The 25,852-nt window shown below is 45.7% G+C and overlaps 1 protein-coding gene across 1 annotated transcript; it reads left to right on the top strand.

Moving 5' to 3' along the window:
- Positions 1 to 425: 425 nt before the first annotated feature.
- On the top strand, positions 426 to 25,496 carry slc39a10 (solute carrier family 39 member 10). The gene is made up of 11 exons (XM_070976198.1): positions 426 to 480; positions 7,377 to 7,461; positions 10,046 to 11,953; positions 12,380 to 12,551; positions 18,076 to 18,251; positions 18,897 to 19,061; positions 19,223 to 19,328; positions 19,406 to 19,711; positions 20,282 to 20,362; positions 22,519 to 22,709; positions 22,891 to 25,496. Exons 3-11 carry the CDS (start codon positions 10,067 to 10,069, stop codon positions 23,041 to 23,043), a joined length of 3,237 nt encoding a protein of 1,078 aa, XP_070832299.1. The 5' UTR covers positions 426 to 480; positions 7,377 to 7,461; positions 10,046 to 10,066; the 3' UTR covers positions 23,044 to 25,496.
- The last annotated feature ends 356 nt before the right edge of the window (positions 25,497 to 25,852 follow it).

Genomic DNA, 25,852 nt, shown 5'->3' with positions numbered 1-25,852 from the left:
AGCAGTTTAAACTAAGAAACAACTTCTCTACTTATGGAAACTTGTGATGCACTTTCAGACAGCATGACACCCTGCAACCAAATAAGACAATGTTTTCGTCAGCGCTAACTGGACTGAAATGATAAGCTGTAAGCACAGGGCAGGAATGACTTATTACCACAAAGTTTATTTATTTCATGACAGCATTGTTTACTGCCGGCTGTCCACTCACTGGCAGCGTCGTCACTGTCTGAACACCATTTCCGCAGTTAGTCACATGACAGCCCAGACACAATGGGGCGGAAAGAAGCGGGCGCTTTCTTCAAGGTGCTGCGCAAATAGCGCAGACATCTGGTCTGCCTGCGTAGGAATTCTACGGAAAGTTCGCGCGAGCCGTTGGTGAATGACTGGCCTTTCGTGCGTTGACGTAAACCTGACGGGAGTTTTCCTTTTTTTTTTTGGTACCGAGCGGAGAGGAGATGCACACGGCACTCGAGTGAGGTAACTATATAAAAAGCCATTTGTTATCATTCACTCCCACAACATGGACCCGGGCAGCGTTTACCTCGACGTGTAGATGTTTCTTGCCGTTTTTGTGACCATTTATTGCGGAATCTCAGACACCACGTTTTATCGTTGCCCTTTGTCGGCTGTAAGCTAATTTCCTCTGAGTCGTCTGTTAGCTAACGTTAGCTGGCTGAACTGTTGGTTTCGTTTACAGCTAGCGTTAGCGTTAGCTTTCCCGAAACGGGCGACTCTGACCAGACAAACCGGGTAGTTTGCATCGAACTTGTATTTCTGGTAGTTTTCCGAGGCTGATTTTGGATAATGGCGACCAGCTACATGTTGGTGGTTAAATGGTTATTATCCGTTTAAACGCTGCTGTTTGGTGGGCACGTTTCAATGACGGTGGCAGCTCGCGCACCACGTGCAGTATTGAAGCCCCCTCCGTTGGTCTGACTGATGGGCGGCAGCGCTGCTCTGCCTCTTTAACAACAATAATAAGCTTGTTTTAAAACAAAACTAACTTAGTTGAGCTTGAAATAAAGTTGCATTTGTCACGCTCCTTAATTGGCGGACACAGCATGTGAAGTGGCGGCTTTTGGTGATATGCAAATGTGGCATTTAAGTCTCATTGCCCCCCCATACATGAATATTCAATGCATGCGTGGTATTGGCATATCTCAATATAAACAAATCAGGACTGAAGAGCTTTATTTTGAGTCTACATGAGGAAATGTGTGATAAGGTTTGGAAAGTACTGATGTGAGAGCACTGGGCAGTGGAAGAAGTACTCAGATCTATTCTGAAGTAAAAGCAATACTGCATTATAAAGTAAAACTGCTTTCAAATCCTACTTAGTAAAAGTACAAATGTATTCGCATCAAAATACACTTAAAGTACTTATGCACAATAGCCCTTTCCATTATACTGTGTCATTATAATTATTGATGTGTATCAGTTGCTAGTAAAGCTGGGACTTCCTCATTTACTTCCTTATAGTGCTGGGTAGATTAACATGTCATATATCAGGATTTATTATGGGATTCATAATTTGTAGTGACCTAAATCTATAAAGTAACTTGTAACTAAAGAAAAGAAAGAAATATAGTGGAGTAAAAAGTGCAATATTTGCCTCCAAAATGTTGTGAAGTGTCAAGTAGCATAAACTGGAGATACTCAAAGTACTAATACCTCAGTGTCATCATGTATTTGCAGTGCATAATGTTAAATGTTGGCCTACACTGTGTAGGATTGATAATGTCACACATCAGTCCTGTAAATGTCACTTTATACGAGCTCCTGGTGCAGAATCACAGTTCATTTGCTCACAGTTTTTGGAAATTTGCTCAGAAAGGAAGCAGCATTTGGATGAAAAACTAAACAAAGCTGCTTCAAAATAGGGTCTTTTATGAAAGCTTTAATATTGCCAGTGTGATTGGTAGACACCCAAGATCATCCAGGTTTCCCCCCTCAGTACCAATTTAGGTTTTCAGAGGTTAAAATGGGGCAGAAAAGCAGACGAAAAGACCAAATTCCCACCACTGTCACAAAGATGGCTCATAACACAATGAAATTAGCGTCAGTGCTAACATGTAGTTTCTCTCTGGCAGTTAATTGTTTGTACAGGTGCTTTGTGTATATAATCCGAGTTGTGCTCAACTATTAAACTTGCCTCTGTAGATGATATCGGTGGAGTTTCCCTCTGCATAAGTGTTGAGCTGCATTACCAAACCTTGTTTACAACTACTACACAGCAGTAGCTCTTTGTTAACGTAATGTTTACCTTGGGGATTTTATGATGTAGAGACTTCCATTGTGTCATTGCGCCTTACAGGGCCACATGATGACTAAGTGTCTTCTTTGTAATGTGGTAAACAGCCTCCAAAGTTGGTAAGACGTACAACCAAAGAAGTACAGTTGTATGATTGAGATGCAGGGCAGCGCTGGAAGAGAACTGAGACTCAGCAGCTTTGCAGATGGCATCTCTTGAGTTTATCTGCTCTGTGTATTACAATGCAACCAACTTTGTCTTTCATATCGAATATGCACTCATGAATGCCATCGCTGAAATTGTGTTTTGGTCTCGGCTTTGCTCGCTAAACATCTAAAGTGGGCTCGCTGCATGTGGACAGAAAACCCAGGCTCGTATGAGTGTGTGACTATTTACAAATGGTTTTGTTGCTTATTTTTGGATTACACTGGGATTCAAAGGAAGCAAACACAATGCTCGCAGGACTGCATCGGTCTGCCGTGTCTCGGCTTGGAGAGTTTTTTTTTTTTTGCTTTTTGTTAAAACTGGTTAGTATGCAGTCCAAGTTTCCACGAATGCTCTGTCACTTCAGGTCCACAGAGGACAAAGTTACAGCATTGAACCACACTGATACTGAAGAATCAACCACTGACGTGATTAAACAAGCCCTAAATCAGCCCGCTGTGGATGAGGGGGTTTTTTGCATGGAGCTTGATATTATTTACATCTAGGAGAAGGCTTGTCCTCAATCTCATGTTGTCAGTGCAGTTTTTCATCACTATACTCAGTTTGAAGCATAATAACAGCACATCAGGCACTGACTGCAAACCTAATCTTGTTGCAGACAGTACCTGGTACCTGTACCGAGAATAGAAAGAAAGGTGATGGACCATCTTTAAAAAGGAGAAGCCTGAGAGTCTTCATCCCACATTTTCATTAACTCCATCTTTTGTTGAGCTCAACCGTTTCTTCACATACATTTGTCTCTTGGTTTCATGCCAGTTGTCCGCAGGGGATTAGAGATAAAAGGGCCGTTACAAATAAGTCCCAGATTAGAGATCTGCTTCATCTTCCCTTAAAAACGACAAACATTCACAAGCATGTAACCCTACCTTGACACCTCACAGAACAATCCCTGGGTGAATCTCTCTGCTGCAGCTTTCTAATAGGAGTTTTGCAAACATAAGCCCGACTGATCTATTTGTTTTAGTGTGCACAGTATCCACAATCTGCTGCACATGTAACACTATTCCCACACTCCCGCTGTTAATGGTAGTGTTTTTATCTTTTTTTTTTTTGGAGACGGGGCGTTTTAAGTCATGCTAGCTCACATCTGAGCACATCTGTTCTAACCTCAGCCTCGTGTCTGTAGGAGTTGGTCGACGAGCGCCATTGCAGTTAAGCTCTATATTAGGCACCAGTTTAGCGGACAGATGTAGCGCTCCCATCGACGTTTAACAGCCCAGATAGAGCGCATACCTCTGCACTGCGCGTCAGGCTAAGTCTGCAAGACAAGACTCAGGTCAGTCCAGATCAGCGCTGACATTAGGTGGATAAGCTTCAGTCTTTGTGCAGACTTACTGAGGATGCCGTTTTAAAGGACGTCCCACTCTTTCGTCAGGGATCTCGCCGCAGTGGGACACGTTGAGATCTTTTACACATTTTCAAATTGCTGATTTACATCAAAGTAGTGAAATGGGCCGAATGTCCTACCAACCGTGAGTAGCCGGTCAGGTGGTTGATGCCAGACACAGCTCCCTGACTCACACACACACACACACACACACACACACACACACACACACACACACACACACACACACACACACACTCTCCCAGTGCCTCCTCTCCTCCCTGTACAAATTAGTGAAGTCACTGGACTCAAAAGCCTCAAAACATTCAACCTGTTACTTATGTGACTGCCGGCGTGAACGTCTCGTAGTGGCGTGGAGTGACTTCCTTTCCGCTTTGCGGCTGGAGGTAAGCACCCCTGTGTGTTCCTGCCGAGGTGTCATTTCTTTGATACGCGTGTACTCCTCAGCTGATTGCTCTGTTTACTTGCCGGCGTCTGTCTGGCCTGGCGGTCTTAGCCTGTTTCACACTGTGTTGAACATGCTTCCAGGCCACAGAGCATCGGCCTCACACCTGCGTCTTGCCACGGTCGTCTCTCGCTGTTTTGCATCGCAGCTCCTCGATGCCGTTTGAGGAATTTCGGGGTCATATTCAGCATCTAACATTGTCTAAATGACTCAGTGGGTTGAAAGTATAAAGCCTGAACTTGATGTGGTGTTTGTTGTCCTTTGACTTGGTGAGAGAAGATCTGGCCTGCTTACGCTGGTTCAGTTGAGCCTGCTTGTATCATCCTTGACTCTTCTTGCCAATAATTTGTCTTCATATTGATTTAATGATAAGTGTGTTGGGATTGAAACATATGTGTCTGCAGCTAACACCTGCGCTGGGTCTGCTGTAATGAGTGTGAATATGCCAGGTGCTTGAGTAAGGAGATTTGCAGCAGACCTACCGCACAGCTTACGACAAAGTCCACAGAATAGCCACTCTGGATGGGAGGATTGCTGGTTTGACCTGCCCAAATGACTACCGTGATGGTTGTTTTTGTTTTGCAGCAGTGGTGGGCGGTTTTACACGTACTGACAAACACACTCTTGTCCGTAAACATGACGCGCATCCTGGCGCGTGCTTCTCGTGGACGGCTGGGCTAAGCTGTGATGATTTCATGTTCAGTCTGCTGGTAGCAGCACTGTTGAGTGACGGCTTCGGAAACGCCGCTGAAAACTGTTGACCATCTATTATTTCCGTCGCTGTCCGCAGTGATCGCCAGCGGAGAGACGTCGCTTGAACTCCGGCGTCTCATCTGTGTTTTTACTTTCCTAAATTTGACGATAAAACAGCAGATTGCAGCCCTCTCAGATTCCCACAGACCATCTGCTGTGAGTTGGCTGACATCTGCCCTGTCCTGTTCACCTCAGGCCTTTCTAAGAAAAGCCTCCTTTCTAACTCAAGAACTGTCAAAAATTGTGCTCTCGCTCCCCACGTGGTGCATCATAAGCAAGCCTTCACCCCCCTCTATTGCTAAAAAACTTCTGGAAACACAGAAAACACCGGATGAGTCATCAGACTGAAGAAGGAAGTCGGCAAGCATGACTAAACATAAGATCAATGAAACTGTCATACTTAACCTCATCCATTAACATTTCTGCCTGAGTCACGTCAGATAGACTTTCAGCGGCGGTGGTGGTTGTTTCACAATGGAAACAACCACTCCCATGATCCCACGCTGCTTTAAGACGTCAATCAAAGGCTCTTTGATTGTCGCCATTGAGAAATGGCGTACTGTGCCTTTAAATAGCAAAGTCGTTTGAGTTACCGCACTTCACGGTTGGAGTGAACGTTCCCTCGTACTTTTAAATGTTGGAAACCATTCAAAGAAAGCTGGTTATATTTTTCTTAGTGCATTGTGAGGAGTATGAATATCACGTCAGGATCAGTGGCAAAAAACAAAGCACTTTACTTATTAATCAAATAGGGGCAAAAAAAGTTTCCCATTTGAAGCCGTTTCTTGAACACCAGGACAGAGATTTGTGCTTCCCCGCAGACGCTGGCGTGATGAGAGGGATGTGTTTGGACGTGTGAAGATCATATGAAGCAGCTTAAGGGCCAAAGTTGGTTTTTTTTTCCTCCTCCAGAGGAAATAACAAGGTTCCTGTTGTCAACAGGAACCTCCAGGGGAGAAATACATTTGAAGCATGTCGTATTGTATTGAAAAATGTTTTCGAAATGACAGAAATAAGATGCATTCATGAGTTCTATGTGATAAAGTTATACAGCTGCTGTTCTGACGGGACACGTTCGTGCTCGTGTGCTCGCTGCGGCCTGTAAAATCAGCTAATAATAACTCTGAAAGAGCTTTTTCTATTTTTTGTGGAAAAGTATACACTTTAATGTGTCATTATGTTCCTTTAAGGTGTATTTTCGTCTTCACTGGCGCTTTCTAATTTTAATTATGGTTTTTATGGGACGGCTGTAAGGTAGTAAAACCACCACTGAATTGTTGTCACAGCACAGTGTCCTCTTTGACTAAATCATCTTTATTAATCACATGAAAGGGTATTTATAAACCTCCTACACTCTGAGTGACCCTCAAATGTGTCACAAAAACCTTCCCACACTTCCTTAAAAACACTTCCTTAAATAAAAACCCTGAAATTCAGGCTCTTCGTGTGAAAAGCTGAGGGTCTCTGTTTACTGTCGTGCTCTTCCTGACGTGTTAATTATCTAAAACTTTGTGCTTTGGAATTTGTCCTTTGCAGGAAAAGCACAGGTGTTACTAATAAGAGCAACGAGGGATCTGTTGCATTCAGGTGTCTCAGTAAGTCGTGACCATGTGACAGTGAGACCAGCAGGGCCCTGAAACTGAAGCAGCTAAATGGAATTCAGCCGTCATGGATTTTATAATTATCAGCTGTGCTTTTCCTGCTGTGACATTTCAAAATGTCTTCAATGGCAAAGGTGGGATATGGTTTCCCTGATGAGGCCAGCAGAGTTGAAACAGGGCACACACACCTGAAGGAATGATTAATGATTTTTTTTGGGCTATTTTTAGACAGTTTTAATGTTACGAATACTACTGTAGGCATGTTCTAAGAAACAGAACTAGGCCGACAAATCCTGCTTATTCAAACTCACATGTAGAGTCCATGTGTTCATCTCCTTAAGACAATCATGTGTTCACAAAGTGGTGAACCTCGTTCCACCCTCGCTTGTGAATGACTGAGCCTTTCCAGGACGTGCCTTTCATACCCAATCATGATACTTTCACCTGTTACCAATGAGCCTGTTAACCTGTGGAATGATCCAAACAGGTGTTTTTGGAGCACTCCACATTTCCCAGTCTTTAGTTGCTCCTGTCCCAATGTGTTTGAAACTTCTTGCGGGGTTCAAATCCAGAATAAGCAAAAACTAACAAAAATCATTGAAGCTGATGAAGTCAAACATTGAATATATTGTCTTTGTCCTGTTTTCAGTTGAGCGTCCACTAAAGTGGAATATTCTACCGACTTGGGGTAAAGTATGTGTACAGATGTGCATGAATTTCACTCGTCTGTCCTCTTTAATGTTTTTCCAGAGTGCACATTTCAGAAGAGTTGGAAACCCCCCCACCCTATACAGTAGCATCACAACTGGGGGCCAAAAGTAGGAAACGTTTTACGGTGAGTTATTGTGTTCCACAGTACAATGATTGCTTTATTTACTTCTCTTGTGGCGCTGAAAGAAACTGTGATTGCATCAACAACAACTCGGAGAAATGAGTTTAGGTAATGTGCTGTGTTCTGCATTCACGTCCCTTTAATAAAAACAAAGCTGCAGCGCATGTTGTACTTCATTTTCACCATTTATTCAAATTGTAAGTTGCAAATGTTTGCAGAAAATAAGTTACTTCAATTCATAGTCAAGGAAAAAAAAATTACGGTGCACTTAAAATGAATTTGTAATGCTTTCTTTTTGTGTAACACACAATTTAACTCTCATGCTACGTCGGCGGAGGTTCTCTTTCCATCAACAATGACTCTAATCAGGAAAACACAGCAGGCTCTGTTGCTCCTCAGAGGCTGTGCTCATAAAAATAAGTCCTTGTGCTTTTGCCCCATCCTATCTGCTGCAAGGTTCATAGGTCACCTCCGCCTCATGTTTATAAACACTGTCTTGTCGACCGCCGTGAAGCAGGCTTGTAACCGCACTTCACGTCTGCAGCTTGAGTCAGAGCACCATTATTCACTCCTTGGCCAAACTAAATTTCACAGCAGTCGTTCAAAGGCACACGGCGGTAAGTAGCCTCGCTTCCATTCTGAAGTCTGAGTTTTATTCAGCCTTGTTTTGAATGTTGGATTTGTTTTAGACCTTTTGAATTGCGCCACGTGGTTTATCACCTGGATGAGTCACTTTGAAGGAGCCTAAGCGGAATCTCCTTTGGCTGCTTTTCAGCCGGTTTGTGCAGAAATCCTTGTGAACGTTTGACATGAAAATCCCTCATTGTATGACATCACATGATGTGCTTACATACGTTAAGCTAGTGCTGCTTTTTCACACGTTTCTGATCACATTATGTGGAGAGAGGAAGTCTTCAAGTCATTTGCTGATAAGCCGCTGATGTCGTCTGCACTTTGATGAAGGCTTTGAAGACTGAACAATGGCTTTGTTTAAGACAAGGTTTTTCACTTCTATTCTCTGGAAAGCCTTTTAGTGAGAAGGATCGAATCATCATCATCATTGGCAAACTGTTGTTTTTTCATGCTTTACCAAAAAAAAACAGTAACAGAAGCACATGTTCTGTTTCAAAATGAGGCTGTTGTGTGATATTATTCAAGTGATCTTTTGACTTATTTTCTGTATCCTCAGTTTTTGTTTTGCAGTTTCTTGCTTCGTGTGAGTATCCAGAAAGAAATCTATTGTGCTCTTTTTTTTGTTGTTGTTGCTCCCACAAGCCTACAATGAGCAATCTGCTGTTACTAGCCTTGATAATGGTGCGGAGGATCTATCACCCTCGTTGTTATTAACATTTAGCCCAGTATCTGTGGTCTGCACAGCACAAATTTATTCCCTCATGATGCACACGCTGTAAATATAGCATAGACTTTGCTAACAAGCTGGCTTCCAAAGGCCGGCGTGATTGTGTGTGTGACTGGTCTCAGCTGTGTGCTAGCTTACCATTATCCAGTGTTCTTCATCTGACCTCCCTTTGCTCCTCTCCACCCCCACCATCGGGCCCACTCCCACCCCTCACGCATCAGCCACCCACAGGCTTCACAAGAGACCTTATGAGGATCATCTGACTGGAATGATATTGCTGCTTCAGGCTTTTCAGAGTGGGGGGAGTGGGGGGGGGGGGGGTCACACAATTTGTTACACAGTTCTCAGCAGAGAGTTTAATGCGCTTCCTCATTCAGTTATTAGATCTGTTATGCTAAGCTAAAGCTAGCCGCTGGTGATTTGATTGTTGTGTTTACAGTATGTGTGATGTACGCGCTTATTATCCCAAATCTGTTTTTTGCTAATTATACGTGAACTAATGCTGACCTTGTTATTTTGCAAGACGTCTGTGCGTCACAGCAAGGGAAGGCGTCATCAGGCTTTTTCTGAGCTGCGCTTCCACACTGCCTCTCGTCGTTTACCCATGATAACTGAGTTTATGACTAATTTCAGGAGTGCATGTGTGAGAATATACTGTTACATTCAGCAACTGTGCCTCTTTAAGTTTCATTCGGGGCTGGTCCATAATTCAGTGTTATTGTTTCTCGACTTTTAAGTGGAATCTCTTGAGATGATTTAATCATTGTGTTATTATGTTGCAAAGTTCTGCCGTCCAAAGTAATGATTCCAATTAAATGGTAATTAAAAACGAACTAAATGAGTTTTGTTTCACACATTAAGACTTATTTTTCTGCTGCAATGCAAAGCTAGAGGATCAATTAGATTCTTCTGCGTAATGTCGGTACATACTTGTCACATGGGGATACGTATCAATGTCATAAACATATGAATATTTTTGATACTTCAGTCCAACTTTCATTATGCTGATTTGGACTTCAGGTCCAGGCAGCTTTTAGATGTTAGATCAAACATTTTACTTGTTTTACTCACCAGAAAAAAGGCCAAACAGGATACAACGTCGCAGTTTCTGTTGTCACTAATCAGTCTATCTAAAAGAAACACAGTCACTGTGTTCTTTTGCCACTGTGGTTTTAAGCTGTGTGAGGAGGTACAGACTCTGATACTGTTCCTCTCCTGTTTTGGCAGGGGACCAGAAGTGAGGGGACAATGCGAGTTCAGGTGCACACCAAGTTCTGTTTCCTGTGTGTGCTCACCTTCCTCTTCCATCAGTGCAACCACTGCCATGGAGAAGGGCACAGCCATCAGCATGGCGGACATCACGACGCCCACAGCGACCTGCAGATTTCCCAGGCGCCATACGTGAGAGGAGCCACTCTGCTACCGGAGTCCAGCAGTCCTCAAGGGCACTCGCTAGAGGAGGAGCAGCGCTTCTACATCCAGCAGCTGTTCAGGCGCTACGGCCAAAAAGGCCGGCTAGATTTCCAGGGGTTTCAGAGTCTGCTGTTAAGCTTGGGTCTGGGCGAGGTGAAGGTGGTAGATGTCGATCACGAGGATCTGGGCCATGACCACGTAGCCCACCTCGACGCGCTCGATGTGCAGGCCGGCCATCACTCACATTCATCCACCAAGAAGGGCCACGGGCACGGGCACGGGCATGGACACGGGCACAGTCATGGTCATCCACACCACAAGCCCAACTCCCACCATCCACACGCAGAACAGCTTCCCACACAGTGCAGCCATCTGCCTTCTGCTGCCACTCCGGCTGCCGGTGCACCTGCAGGACACGACCATGAACATGATCACGACCACAGTCATGGGCATGACACAGAACATGATCACACCGAAGCAGAGGATAGTGACCATAAACATTCTGATGGCCATGTGCAGGACACACATGATCATGATCTCGACCACGATCATGATCACGCACATGACAGAGAGCACAAACATGAGCAGGTACAGGTGCACTCCAATCACAAGGACCCGCCTGCTCAACCTCACAGCGATCACGACCACAGCGATCATGACCACAGCGATCATGACCACAGCGCTCACGACCACAGCGATCATGACCACAGCGCTCACGACCACAGCGATCATGACCACAGCGATCATGACCACAGCGCTCACGACCACAGCGATCATGACCACAGTGCTCACGACCATAGCGATCATGACCACAGCGATCATGACCACAGCGATCATGACCACAGCGATCATGACCACAGTGCTCACGACCACAGCGATCACGACCACAGCGCTCACGACGACAGCGCTCACAACGACAGCGCTCACGACCACAGTGCTCACGACCACAGTGCTCACGACCACAGTGATCATGACCACAGCGATCACGACCACAGTGCTCACGACGGCAGTGCTCACGACCACAGCGATCATGACCACAGCGATCACGACCACAGTGCTCACGACGGCAGTGCTCATGACCACAGCGATCATGACCACAGCGCTCACGACGGCAGTGCTCATGACGACAGCGCTCACGACCACAGCGATCATGACCACAGCGCTCACAGCGACCACGACCACAGCGATCACGACCACAGCGCTCACGACCACAGCGCTCACGACCACAGTGATCATGACCACAGCGATCACGACCACAGTGCTCACGACCACAGCGATCACGACCACAGTGCTCACGACCACAGTGCTCACGACCACAGTGAACATGACCACAGCGATCACGACCACAATCATGTCCATGACGCGCATACAGGCACAGACATTCCTCCCATCCACCAGGAACAGCGGCCCTCTCCCCAGCCGGAGCCCTCCCCACTCCCTCAGGAGCCACAGTCCTCTCCTGCCACCACAGAAAATCGGCCCAAGAAGCCGAGAAAGCCAGGCAGGGTCCGAGGACAGAGGGGGCGTAACAGGAGCCCGTCCCGTCTCACGCCTCTGCCTGACGACCACGACCATCAGTCAGAGCACAGTCACGAGAACGACCACAGTCACAGCCATTCCCATAAAGATAAGAGAGAAGCACCAGCAGGGGATCCCACCCCCACTCTGCCAGCCCACATCTTGTCTGGCCATCCAGGAGGATTGACTCATCAGCATGATGAGGTAGGACTTGTTTGAACTACTTTAAAATATATAGGAAGACATCTGACACGTAAAATGTCCTGCTGATGTGCTGAGCAGTGGTATAAAGACTCCTTGTCAGCACCTTAAGCTCTTTTCACACACGTAGTCCCTGCAGTGTCTACATTTCCTGCGTGAAGCCGCGTGTGAATGGGAGACTGGATTGATAGTTTCTCGCCTCATGATTTTGTAACATTTCAGGGAAAATGCTGGTAGAGCTGTTTTGTGAATGAAAGCAGCAACATTGCAGGAGAAGCACTTGCCCCGTCTATGGGATGTGTTGAAAGATGGAAGTGTTCCCGATGAGCTGCATGTGTGGACAGTGAAAATGACTCAGTTTTTCTTATTTCACTTGGTACCCATCCAGTGGTTTCCTCCCCTCATTCTGTGCCATCCTTCTCCCTCCAGTGTCTGAACCTGACTCAGCTCCTCACCTACTACGGCCTGAATCCTGACTCTCTCATCTCCCCCAGCCAGTTCACCTACCTGTGTCCCGCCCTGCTCTATCAGATAGATAGTCGTGTCTGCATCCGCCATTACCACCAGATGGATGTGAAAACCTCGCCGCCTGTCAGTTCCGGTAAGAGCCAAGTGTCTTATTGATCCAGCCGATTTCGTCTGAAAAGACTTGTAATGTGGAGAGGAGCAAACAATCATTTCAGCAGGTGTCAACCTCAACACTGTTAAGAGCCCGGCCTGAAGTACTCGAGACCTTGCTCAAGGTTTTAGTCCAGACACAAAGAAGGCTTTGAGCGGCAGACCCTGTCTGTCAGGCTGTCCTCAGTGTGCATGGTAGGTCTTTGAGGTTTGTCCACAGTCCCATAAGGAGCCTGCAGCTGTTGACTGTTGTTCTGGATAAAACATACCCTGTCACAAGAAGTGGTTCATAGTTAGAAATTGTATTAACAGCATGCTAACATCACTCACTCTTCCTGTGATGTTTATGGCCAGTGACTGTGGAAGACGACATGTAGCTGTGCTGCCACAAGTTGAGATCGGAAAGCTCTGTCACTGCTGGACAACGTCCTGGTGTGCAGGAGATTTCAGATATTTTGCACTTCATTTTGCCTCTGAAGATCAATACCTCAGTCCAGAGCAAAGCAACACACCTGTAATCCTCAGGTATTTAGTCCTGAGTGCGATCTTTTTTTTGATATTTTGATCAAATGGAGTCAAAATGAGCTTCATTTGCAAAATGGATCAAGCAACAGCACCTTTGAACCCATCAGCGCATTATCACATTTGGATCCACATTCGGTCAGTAGATCATTGTTGTCGTGTCACAACCCACTGTGAGCCCAGAGAAGATGAGATGTTATTAAAGGGTTGAACGGAATTAGTGTCCATTTAAATAATGGATTGAAAATCCGGTGTTCAACCGTAAGCGAGTGTGTGTATCTGGAGCCTTCGGACAGAGGAAACCGCAATATTCATAAGCAGGAAACCACAGAAAGCCGTTGGGGTTTATACCGTGATGCTATCAGGATGAATAACCTGGAGCTCCTCTCTTGGGGAGGAGTGTCAGACCTGCATAATACAACATTTATTTGAAGTAATCAAGCCATATTTTATAGTGACGATAATTGAAGTGAAGCGGGAATTACACCCATAATCCTCTGGGTATGCCCTCCATTGTTTGCTCTGGCTTCTCATTTTCAGTTCATTGATAGGGCAGTTTTTTCCTCTCACTTTCTGCCATGCGCGGCAGCAGCGAACACTCACCAGAGTGTAATTTCAACACTGACATTCATTTAAAAACATAATGTTGAAAGTCAGAGCAAGTTTCTTTGAGTCGTTTGAGAGCACAGCTGAGACCCCAAGACCCAGTGAATACGCTGAGGCTGACTCGTCTCAAGCGTCTTGTATTTCTGCAGCACTAAAGCTTAATTAACTTTACGTCTCATAATAAGACAGGTGCTTTTTCTCTTTAGTGATAACCGTGCTCTTTGGTCTTGATAACACTTTGCACACGGCCATAGGATTATCAACCATCACGTGTGTTAAACCTTTATATAGACCCAGAGAGGTCTCTGAAAGCAGAGGGCTGTTTAGCTTCCCTCTCACTTTCATAGCTGCCATTGAACTCAAGCTGGTAACTGAACCCACGTTTGTGAGGTAAACTGCAGTTAAATGCATCCACCTGCAGGTGCAGGTGTGGGTGGCATGAATACAAACCAGCACGACTGTGAACAGCCTCTCAACTTCGACTTCTGTAGCCTAGCTTAACAGGAGAGCAGTGCTAGTTATGAGCCGTGTAATGAGAAAGATGTGATTAGACGTGATTGCAGATCCAGCAAGTATTTAGCATCCTTAATTGATTGATGCTGGCAGTCAATCACAAGCGGGCAAATGGCAAACTAATGGCCTTCAGCGGGAGTTGATGGGCAGCGAGCGCACTCAGAGAGCTGGGAGAGGGTTAACGTTTGAATAGGTATGCTGCCGATCAGCCACATCACATCCGGCTCTTCTCATAAGAGCAGATCATGTGACCGACGCTCCAAATCAGGATCGTTTACAGCGGCGCTCATGATTTGTGTAGGATGCTTTGTGTCTGTGCCCATGTGCGCCCTTCTTATTAAGTCATTTTAGGAGTCTTCCTATTATGCATTAACAATTTTGAAGATGTAAAAAGGACGTTTTTTGTCTTATTTTGCGGACTCATCTGACTTACGCTGAAAAAGGCAGTGATCTCTCCTCTTTCAGTCTGTGTTCCAAATCCCTGAAGTAATTCTCTTCAGAGAGGAAAACCCAGAAAGAGGCTGAAAGATCAGCTATAAAGCATGAAGGTCACTGCTAAGCCCTGCTCAGGGACCTCAGTGTTTCCAGGTTTATGACAATGCAAATCATAAAATCACAGTGCTTTAAAGTTAATGAGTTACAGGTCATGAAATAAAGCCATAAAAGATGACTACAAATCGCACAAACTCAGCAAAGCACAGAAAAAGCTGCTTTTTCTTAGCTGTCAGGGAGCTGTGTGTGTGTTCGTGGGTAATGTAAATGTAAATCTGTGGGAACAGATAACATGCCTGGGATGAAAACGAATTGAACATGGCATGATAATCAATCTGAGCGCGGTGCATTTACACCCGATAAATTCACTTGTTTTCATGTTCTGTTATACTGCAGCATGATTGGATTTTACTTTTCATCTAACTTATGCAAAGTAGGCCCGAAGTCTGGGAGCCGTCATTATAAACAATGGACAACATGGCAAGCGTGGGTCATGTTGTTCTGCGCTACCTGGGTTTATCCTTAATTAAAGGTAGAAAATGCCATTTTTATGACAAAAAATTAAAAATAATTGAACTGCAAAAGTTGCTCTTACTTCTGTGAACTCCAGCTAGAGGGACCCCGTCAAAGAAGCAGGCGCTTAAGTTCAGCCGCGTGATTGGAGGAATTCCTTGACTGTGCACCCTCTTAAATCTTTAATTATTAAACTCACACTCCCCTCTAGAGACACCTGTATCACATGAGCCTCAGGCAGCAGTGTGCCACCACTGAAAAGTCATAAAAATGGTAATGACAAAGAGGAAGACAGCACGAACAAGTCAAAAGGGCACGAATGGCACCTCATTAGTGGAAAACTAGAGGCGCTAGATTGTCTGTAATGGTGAACCAAGACTCAACCACAGGCATCACCACACACCACGACGCCGCCGCTCATTTGCTTCCTGCCAGCATCCGTGGGGGAGCGCCGCAAATTTGCAGTTGGTTTCTTTCTGGTCCCCACTCCCCTCGTTTTCTGCACTGTGCCAATTAGGAGAGCCCAAGCAACACCCTGGGCCATTTTTCTGAGCCATGGCTCACAGGAGATGCATAATTGGAGAGAAGACACAGGCCAGTGGGTCTCCCTCCACTCTCCTCTCTTCCCTTATCTCCACTTTTTTATCGCCCCACTGCGACCCCCCCACACACACACACACCTCCATGCCCACACACACACAAGCAACCACAACTGCGTCTGGGTAATGAGATAGAGACGTGGACGAGCTGCGTGAGGGACTGCGGGTGATGCGTGGTCTGGCTGATGTACAGTTGCCTCACAGGGTTGCACGGTGTTCCGCTTGATGCAGCCAATGAGGAGGCAGTCAGCTGTGGCACCTTTACTTTCGTAAGGTGCACTGAAAATGGCGGTGCCAAGAAAACGAAGAGCGATTAGAGACATTTTCATCTACGGTGAGAAAATGATGGATGTGAGCTGCTGCTCGACACGTGAAGAAAAACTAGCCGATGTATCGGCGACCTGTCACATTACTGTTATAAATATGTGGTCTAAAATATTTGACCATCCTATTAACCGTCTCTCTAACTATGGCGACTGTCCACAATCCTCAATCTTCATTTCTACCGAGTCTTACTAAAACCTGTCAGGGGGTCTCTTTAGTACAGTGACTGCCTTGTACTCTGAAAGACACAAAACATGCTGTGTGCATTCGTTATTCATAAGGTGTCATAGTGGCAGTGCCCAAAGTAAGCCCACAAAACTGCAAATGATGATTTCTAAAGAAACAGTAAAGATCATAAATTTGTTTTTTGCTTTAAAAATACCACCTTAAATAAATGTCAGAAGTGCCTGTGTTTGCATATTGTCAAATTGCCTGATGCAAAGACTGTTTTACACGCTGGTGGGGAGGACCAGTGTTAAAATATTGTACATTATGGTTTCAGTTCAGACAGTCCTGAAGGAGCACGGTGCTCCACTGTGGCCTGCACACCAACTGTCTGTCACCGTCTTCAGCCTTTACAGAAAGTGCCACTCAACCGCAGAGTCTGCTGTGGCCCCCACAGTCACCGCATCTCCACCTATTGAACACCTATGGGAGATTGAATGCCTCAGGTTTTTGCAGGGCAGACGTAAACCGGCAGTTGGAGTCAGGGTTTGGGTAGCGAGCTTCCCAAAAACTAATGACAAGTGGTTGTGTGATCAGCACTTAAGCACGAGGGCCTTCCTCTTCAGTTAAAGCGTCTCCCCCGGAGGAACTCCAGCCTCCTGTTTTCTGGGCGGAGAGACGGCCGCCCGGGGAGCGGCTTTTTTTTGTAATGTTTTTTAATCCTACAGCTGGGTAATGGGACAGTAACAGCTTGATTCAGCCTCTCTAAAGACCACTCTGTCAGGCATAAGACATGTTTCAGATTATCTCTTCACAAGCAACACCACCTGGGGCCGATTAGATGAGGAGAGGAAGTGCGTCTGCTGCTGAGATTTCACTGTCATTAGTCATTTTTCCCTCTGGCTTGGTGGCAGGTTTGTTTCTTCTGTTTATTTGAGTTAAGCTCTATCAGTGCTCAATAGTTTGTAATACATTGGATGTTAGCGGTCAGATCCTTCCCATGATCAAACCCTTTGGCCCTGACAAACCGAGCAAATACATTTCCTGCTGAATCCGCGAGGAGCAGACGTTGGCTGTACCTTTCTGTGCAATATTTATAGAGCATTCGCTAAAATGCCTCCCTGAAGTCAACTGTCTGTAAGATGTGCATTTCATGCTCACTGCCTTTTAGTCAGTAGATGTCCTGTAGCTGAATGTCAGCAGTGAAGGACCCAGCACCGCTTTAGTAAACACACCGCCAGCTTTGGTGTGACATTGAATTTCATACGACATTAAAGACTTTGTCCTCTGTGATGAACGAATCGGAAAGTTTTTCTCACTCGCTCTCCGGCTGTTTTGAGACGCACACCGGGCTGACAGGTGGACTGGCAGTTTAAATGATAGTGTACCTTTCTGACTTTTTCCTGTTCTGCTTCATGTGTCATGTCTGCGGCCTTGAATGAAAAATGAGGCGAGCAGAATTCTGCTGAAATGCCACTTCGCATTTCTTGCTTCAGGCATCATGTGTCATCACAAGGACACATGGATGGAAAACCTCTGGAGGATATTCTCCTTCACATGTGATCAGGGTGGGAAAACACCTTCAGCCAACAGCCAAACGATGGTTAAGCTGTAGCTGTTGGTGTATTCTTTCTTCCAACAAAATCACGACAGCTTCTCAATCAACCACGCAGGTCCTCCATCTTACTTTATGGCCTTTCGCAGTTGAAGAGTCACGCTTCATCTCCAAAACGCTGGATGTGGCGAACAAGCTAATGCTGTCTCTTCCTGCAGGGTTGGTGTGGCTGTCGGGTTTTGTGTCCATCACCATCATCAGCCTGCTGTCTCTGCTGGGTGTGGTGCTCGTACCCATCCTCAAGCAGTCCTGCTTCAAGTTCCTGCTCACCTTCCTGGTGGCGCTGGCAGTGGGCACGCTCAGCGGCGACGCTCTCCTTCACCTGCTGCCTCACGTGAGTACGCCTGGTTTTACGTTCCGAAACCTGTGCTCTTGCCTTCTTGAGGTCACACCTGAGCAAGTTGTTTAATGTAAACAAACAGGATCACATCACCACCTCACAAACATTAGATCGTATTCCAGCTGAATCCGTCGAGTCATGAACTTTTTATGTTGTGTGGGGCAGTCGGTGAATCTTTTATTAACTTCTCATCATACATTTGCTGAATTTGGAAAGTGTGTAGCTGCTGCCTCCGCTGGTCATTCCCAGCTGACTGCAGCCGGGACCAAGCTGGAATATTTACACATGGCATTTATCCACCAAGATAACATCCTTTAAACGTCAGCGTCCGTGCTCCTGTGATGGGCAGCAGTCACTGCTGACCTAGTTCTGAATATTGAAACCTCAAAGTGTCTCTTCCTTAGACCGACCGTCAGTAAATGTCTAAAGCGCCGCGTCGATCTGTGTGCACAGACACACAGTAAGTTTCAGTGATCATCAACCATCCTCTGCTCGTTCTGCTCTTTCTCTCAGCTGTAAGAGGCCTCAGGGGTTCAATCTGTGTGACTCTAGGAAATAAAATCCATGTTCTGATAAAATCCTCCTCCCTCACTCCCATCCTTCCCTCTCGTCGTGCTCCGTTCCTCTTCCTGTCTACAGTCTCAAGGGCAGCACGACCACAGCAATCCCGGGACGAGCCACGACACCAGTCTGGCAACAGCCTTTGATGGAGTGTGGAAGGGCCTCACAGCGCTGGCCGGCATCTACCTGCTCTTCATCATCGAACACTGTATCGGCATGTTTAAGCACTACAAAGACCACAGGGTAAGATACACACCGCCCAGCTGTGGAGGAACCCTTGACTCTTATTAGATGATCATTCTCACAAGCAGTTGTTTGCTATGTTCCTTGAGTTTGGCTCTTGTCGATACAGACCTCTAATGAAATTCTGTGGCTGGAGCTTAAAATGATGTCTCTGCTCACAGGGCCTGAAGAAGAGCGAGGAGGGCAAGATTGGCAGGAAGTTGTCAGATCACAAGTTAAATCGTCGCTCAGATGCAGAGTGGCTGCACCTGAAGCCTCTCAAGGAAGGTTAGAAGCGTAGCGTCACTCAGTCTTTGCAGCATGTTGTTTCTGTGGCGGTCAGAAACATCTCCTCTCTCCTGCAGACCCGGACGGCACCGCCATGTCCTCCGACAAGGGCCACAACGACACGCAGCTCACAGTGCTCAAGTCGCCCGACTCTCCCACCACGGAGATGCCACTGCCACCCGCATACTCCCAACAAGACCAGCAATGGCCCACCAAGGAGAAGGACAAGAAGCACAGCCACAGACACTCGCACGGCCACGGCCACTCTCACGGAGGGAACTGCCACTCAGACCAGGAGATGAAGGACGCCGGTATAGCCAGCATCGCCTGGATGGTCATCATGGGCGACGGCATGCATAACTTCAGTGACGGCCTGGCGATAGGTAAGACGTGTTGATTTTTCTCTCGCCTACTGGAATAAATAAAAACCTTTCAGCTGCATGTTTTGGTGTAAAAAGCTGAAATATTGAGTATATTAAATTCATAGTTCATAAGCTAGAATCTTCATCTGCTGGGGTGATACTAGTCTGAAACCAGACCTCTGAAAAGTGGGAAAAAAGGCAACCATGTCTGATTATCAAGCTAATTTTGCTATTGTATATGTGGGGAAAAACAGGATGATCACAGAACAGTTGTGTTGCCACATTTAGTTCAGAGGTGAAGATTAGTAAATTGTCATTATGGTGACTGATATGAAGAACGCCGACGTTAGCTTAGCTTAGCACAAAGACTGGAAACAGAGGGAAACAGCTAGCCTGGCCCTGAGTGCCAGCACCTCTGAGGCTCGTTGTAGCTTGTTTGTTTAGTCTGCACAAAAACTGAAGTGTAAGAGAGAACTCATTTTGGTCGGGCACAGTGAGTGTCTGGAGGCTTGTCATCAAAATGTCAAACTTCCTTCCTGAGTTTTCCTCTTTCACCCCCGACATTTCAACTTGAACTTGTCGTCTCCGCAGGCGCAGCATTCAGTGCGAACTTGACTGGAGGCATCAGCACATCAGTGGCCGTTTTCTGCCATGAATTACCTCATGAACTTGGTGAGTGGATTGCACTGAGAGAGAGTGTGAAAACACACAAACAAAACAAGTCATTTACTCATTACACACTCGACACTGCACACTTCAGTTACTCAACAAGTAGAACAAAGCTGTGTTGTGAAGGCGTTGCAGTTTGTTCACACAATGACAGCCAGCTTCTAAATCAGTGCCTCATACAAAACGGCTCCTTTTCTCACTTGAACCGTAACTTTGATCCGAGCTGCTCTCACGACCCTCGGTCCCTTAGAACTTGTTAAAAACCCAGAGGTGTCAATGATCATGGCCGCTCTCCTCACTCCAGAAAAATGTACTTTTTCCCCCAGATTAATAGCTTTTGTCTGACAGCAGCGAAATGGCTTGTCAATGTGTCTGTCAGTGAGGATGATGTACCGTGCCTGGCACACATTGTTCAATACAGTCAGACTCAAAGACGTTACAGCTGCTGGCGCGTTCATTTGCATTCAAACCTGTTCTCTCCGAGGACCCTTTTGATTCAGTTTGATTTCAGCAACTGCGAACACTTTTGTTCAGAGTCGTGCTCCACAGTGCTCTCCTCTGCCTGTTTGTTTATGGTGAGAGGAAGAGGTGGCGAGAGTGGGGTGAAAAGACAGACAATGGGGCCATCCACTGCAGATCAGTACTAATGATGTGTCTTGTCGCGGTGCGGTTTCCATGCCTCGTTTGTGTGCTTGATGAATAGCGTAGTGTCAATTATTGCAGAGTGTGAACCGGAGAGTCATAGTCTGCGTTTGTCTGCCTGCTCCCCCTTGTGTTGACTAGCAGCATCCTGTCCTGTTGTTATTGTTGTATTTGGGAGAAAAAGAGGAAAAATCTGTTAAAAGCATCTACAAGAGGATGAAATGCATTTGGGTATAACTAATGCTGCAAAAAACTGCTTTAAAGCCTGTGAGGTTTAGCATTTAGCTCTTTTAAGTGCCAGAAAATCTGCTGTAACTGCGAGGCTTCAAGACAGAACAACATGGCTAAGAGCTTTGATTCTGGTCCAATGCTTCTTTTTATTGCTATTTTTACTCTGTTGTGCTCGAGTTTCCAGATGGTTAACTGCAGTGCGAGTCCTGTCTGAGGAAGATTTGCGAGATCAATCTCTCCCCGTGTAATTTCACATTTCCTGTTGATTCAGCGCCCGTTCTTCAGGAGCACTTGCTGTTGTGCCTTCACCCCTGTAGGGCCGCTTGTCAGAAAAACCCAGCAGTTTGACAAGTGCACCTCTCAGCTCCTCTCGAACACAAAAGCTGTCCCCCGACTGGCAGCTGGATGGCAAAGATGATGATTATGAGGGTTCTTTAACCACCCAGAGTGAAGCTAATTGGCAGTGATGGGTGTGTTAATTGCGGTAGATGAGGCGGCGGCAGGCGTGTCTGAGTGTCTGACGGATTGGAACCGGGGAGGCAGGAAACTCCAGAGTAAGTTGAAGAAGAAAAAAAAAAGGCCATTGAAGCGAGGTGTGTGCCGACTGTCTCTCTTTAACTTCTCCCCCCTTTTCTCTGGGTTTGATTGATGGATGAGAGCGGAGTCGTAATATATTCATTGTGGTAATTAGCAAGGAAAAGAGGCCGCTTGTTACACGGTGCAGGAAATGTAGGCCACCCCCTCAGTATTCATCTCTCTCTCTCCAAATCCAGGGCGTTTCCGCTGAGACTTGGGCCTCTTCCCGCATTTGGCCCGGCAATGATTGAAGAGGGTAGAGAGGCTACGGCGTGCATATGTAATCATAAGTATATCAGAGGGGAGTTAAAGACACATTTCTTAGAAAGAGCAGCTCCTGGTCTGTATTTCACCTGCTTGAAGACAGATAGCGGTGGCAGACGTATGGAGGGAGTTTTGCTTTGAGCAGATTCGCCTCATCACCGAGTCAGAATAGACGAGAAAAGTCAAGAAAAACGCAGCATGACATGCCGAGCTATTCACCGAGAGGTTTATACGCAGCAAAGTGCATGTCACTCTGCAAACTGTAAACAGAAATTGGACACTCTGCTGTCACTTTTAGCTTTCATAAACAGCTTGTGAAGCGACACTCACCACAAAGATGCTGGCTGTTGCATGTTGGGACATGTGCGTCAGAATAAGAGGCGGATGGATGCATGGGGATTGCTTTAATGGTGTTAAAATGAGTGTGTCTCTCTCCTGGCTGACAGGTGACTTTGCGGTGCTGCTGAAAGCGGGGATGAGCGTGAGGCAGGCCATTGTCTACAATCTGCTGTCCGCCCTCATGGCCTACGTTGGCATGCTGATTGGCACAGCTGTGGGCCAGTACACACACAATGTCACCAGCTGGATCTTCGCCATCACAGCTGGCATGTTCCTTTATGTGGCTCTGGTGGATATGGTAAGTTGGCACGCTGCACTCGACAGCCCCAGAGTGATAATTGTCCCCAACAACATCAGCTTAACTTTCACTGTCTCCTCTCCCACACGGCCAGTCGGTCCTCTTCTCTCTCCCGATCTGCAATGCTAATTCCAGCAAAGTCTGTTTCTGATCCCAACTGGTTACTTTGTCTCTTTCATAGCTGCCAGAAATGCTTCACGGGGACAGCGAGGACCACAAGCGCTGCCAGCTGGGACACTTTATCCTGCAGAACCTGGGCATGCTGACCGGGTTCAGCATCATGCTGCTCATCGCCATCTTCGAAGACCAAATCGTTTTCGATTTTGGCTTTTAGTCGGGGAGGGAGGGTGGTGCTGGGAAGTGAAGGAGGGGAGAGCTGGATGTATCAATATTGTTCTTCTTGGCCTTAACATGCTTTGTTTGCAATGTAACGGCCCAGTCTTGCATGCGATGTGAGTCTCGTTCATGGCCCGTGCCTCCATTCCAAACAAGCTGCGGTAGCTTATGCATATCTCATGACTCTGCCAGTGATGTTTACACTCTGCTCCTCCATCACCTCTCCTCTGTCAGCTCCAATCTGTCTGCTCCCTGTGAAGCAAAAAAAAAAAAAAAAAGCAGAATGAAAGAAGAGCGAGGCTGCACTCCAACCAGACACCAAACGCCTCCTTTGCTCTGAACCAGTAAACTCCATCTTTAAAAACAGGAAAAAAAAGAGAGCTGCAGATAGTAAGGTGGTGCAGGAACGTGTTCCTGCAGAGAGGCAGCTGTCACGGCCCAGCAGCTCGCCGCCTATACATCATCACCTGTTGTTAGCGCGTTGTCGTCGTACCTCCTGCCACCACCCCGTCTCTTATCCGTTCTGTGCTGTGTCCCATCATCCATGCCTCATACATCTGTGGTGTGTGTTCCACCCGGCATCCGTCATCAGCTTTTGATGTCATCACGCTGTGTATCAGATCTCGTGTCTCTCTGTGCCAAGCCCTGGCCACTGGAGCAGCACCAGAGCCGCTCCTCGCACCGTCACACCATGACGGAGCTCGGTTTAGCTGTGTGCTACATCTGGAATCAACCCGTTGGCTCACGTAGCTTCACCTGTAAAATGTGCTGTATAGCATCAAAACAGAAAAGTGTTCTGGGAGATTTTTTTAGTTTTTTCAACAACTTTCTCCATTAATTACTTCATTATGTCTTATTGTCTATTGTAATCTTTGGGATCATTAAGCCTTTGTAGTTCATAGCGATAGCTAACACAGCGGCCAAAGCCTTTATAAATTAGCATTTAAGACTAATCAATGTTTTTGTTGAGAAACTAGGTGTCCTTTTGAAGGGTTAGACAATCTGTAGCTAAAGGAGACATATCCTTTTAGGCTTTTCTATTATTGTTTTTCTTTAGAAGATTCAGTAGATTCAAACTGTGAATGCAGAGAAACTAGTTACTCTTGTCTCCATGAACAAGTGTTGTAGTTTACTAGATTTATTTAGGTGCCTCTATAAGTTCCTTAAAGGTGCTTTGTCCAGTTGGACCGCCCTGCAATGGACATTTAATTACAGTATGAGGTTTCAGTGTACTCTTAGTACATGAGGTCTTTATAGTGCCAGTAGCAGGGCAGATGAAAGCTAATTGTTCCTGCTAAAAAATAGTTTTGAAAGTACTTCTGTAAAGGAATCAGTTAACCTCCTTAAAGTCCAAGACAGACCAAGCAAAAGGCAGAACTCTTGTATAACAGAATGATGTACTGTGTGCGTTCAGATGGCAGTGTCAGCATCCCTTCGACTATAATTGATGTTTAACCCAAAGTATCAAACCACAGGACAAAAATTATTGTCATTTGCATTTTATGTTTCTGAGGGTGTACATGAATCACTCTGCTGACTGCCCGAGTGCGGATTTTCAGTGGCTGGTGCTTGAACCCCCCCGACCCCCGACATTCCATTAGCTGTTCTGCAGCTCATGTGCTAAGCTAGCTAGCCTAGCTTCAGCTGCTAAAGCACACCGATAACGTGTGTGGCTCCATTTATCCTGTCACTGTGTGACATCCATCGTCTTATGTCTTAACTGGCTGTAAACCATCGGCAGTCACATTGAACTCATGTCAGTGATCTGACTGAATCATGCATGAAGCATGAGCGAAACGGTACAAACATAACGTCGAGTGTAAATTTGTTTTTCGTTCTTTGTACTGCAAAGTTAAAGTACTAGCAACTTTTGTTACTTTTTAAATTAACTGTGTGAAGATCAGCAGAAGTTCTTTGGGGCGTAGTGTACCTGGTGTTATGTTAAAATGATGCGAGTGTGAGGGCACTTACCTGCATCTTTCTACATTTTATTATTTAATCTTATGTTTGTATATGGTGGTGCATACAATTTTAAACCTGAATGTGTTTTCATTCAACACCAAGTTAAGTTAATCATTTTCTATCTTACCAACTTGAGTTTGACATTTATTCATTTTGATTGTATTTTCTGTATTTTTCAAAGATTAGGAGTCCTTTTTTTGAAACAGTATTTCTCTTTTGAGTTTCTGTATTATTTGTATAATTTAAATAAGAACTGTATTGTCAGGTGTTGATAAGAGTAACACTTCAAGACACTATGCCCCAAAGAATATGTTTCTTCACGGTTTATTGGGCACTGTTTGTCTGTAAAATGAAGGTACATGATTTTTCTCATTTTTGCTTTGTTGTATGTTTAGCAATCTGGATATAAAATGCAAAATGTGACATCCTTGCTGTTTGCCTATCTGTGCATTCTCCCCATTATGAAAGGAAAATAAACTCTGAAAAGATCCCGACTCGTGATCTCTGATGGTTCTGGCATAATGTTACAGAGACAAACTGGTGAACAGCTGCGAAACCACGGCGGCGTAACACATCTGTCAGTTAACATTCCTCTGCTTCTCTCCAGTCGTCAACCTGCTTTCAGTTCAGCAGGTTTAGCTAAGTTGATCCTTGAATAAATGCTACGGCTCAGTGAACGATGCATACATTTAGAAAAGAGCTAAATGTATAAGGTGTGGCTGAGTTACTGTCGTGCCGCGGCTGCTGGAAGAGCTGTCGTAGCTCGCTAGCTGTGCATAGTACAAGTACAACATGGTCAAATCAATCAGAGGTAATGTCGCTGCTATAGCGTTTGAGCGCATTAC

This window comes from Chaetodon trifascialis, chromosome 12 (genome assembly GCF_039877785.1).
Source record: "Chaetodon trifascialis isolate fChaTrf1 chromosome 12, fChaTrf1.hap1, whole genome shotgun sequence".
In the NCBI taxonomy this organism is placed as follows: domain Eukaryota; kingdom Metazoa; phylum Chordata; class Actinopteri; order Chaetodontiformes; family Chaetodontidae; genus Chaetodon; species Chaetodon trifascialis.
This window is presented reverse-complemented; position numbering and strand designations above follow the sequence as displayed.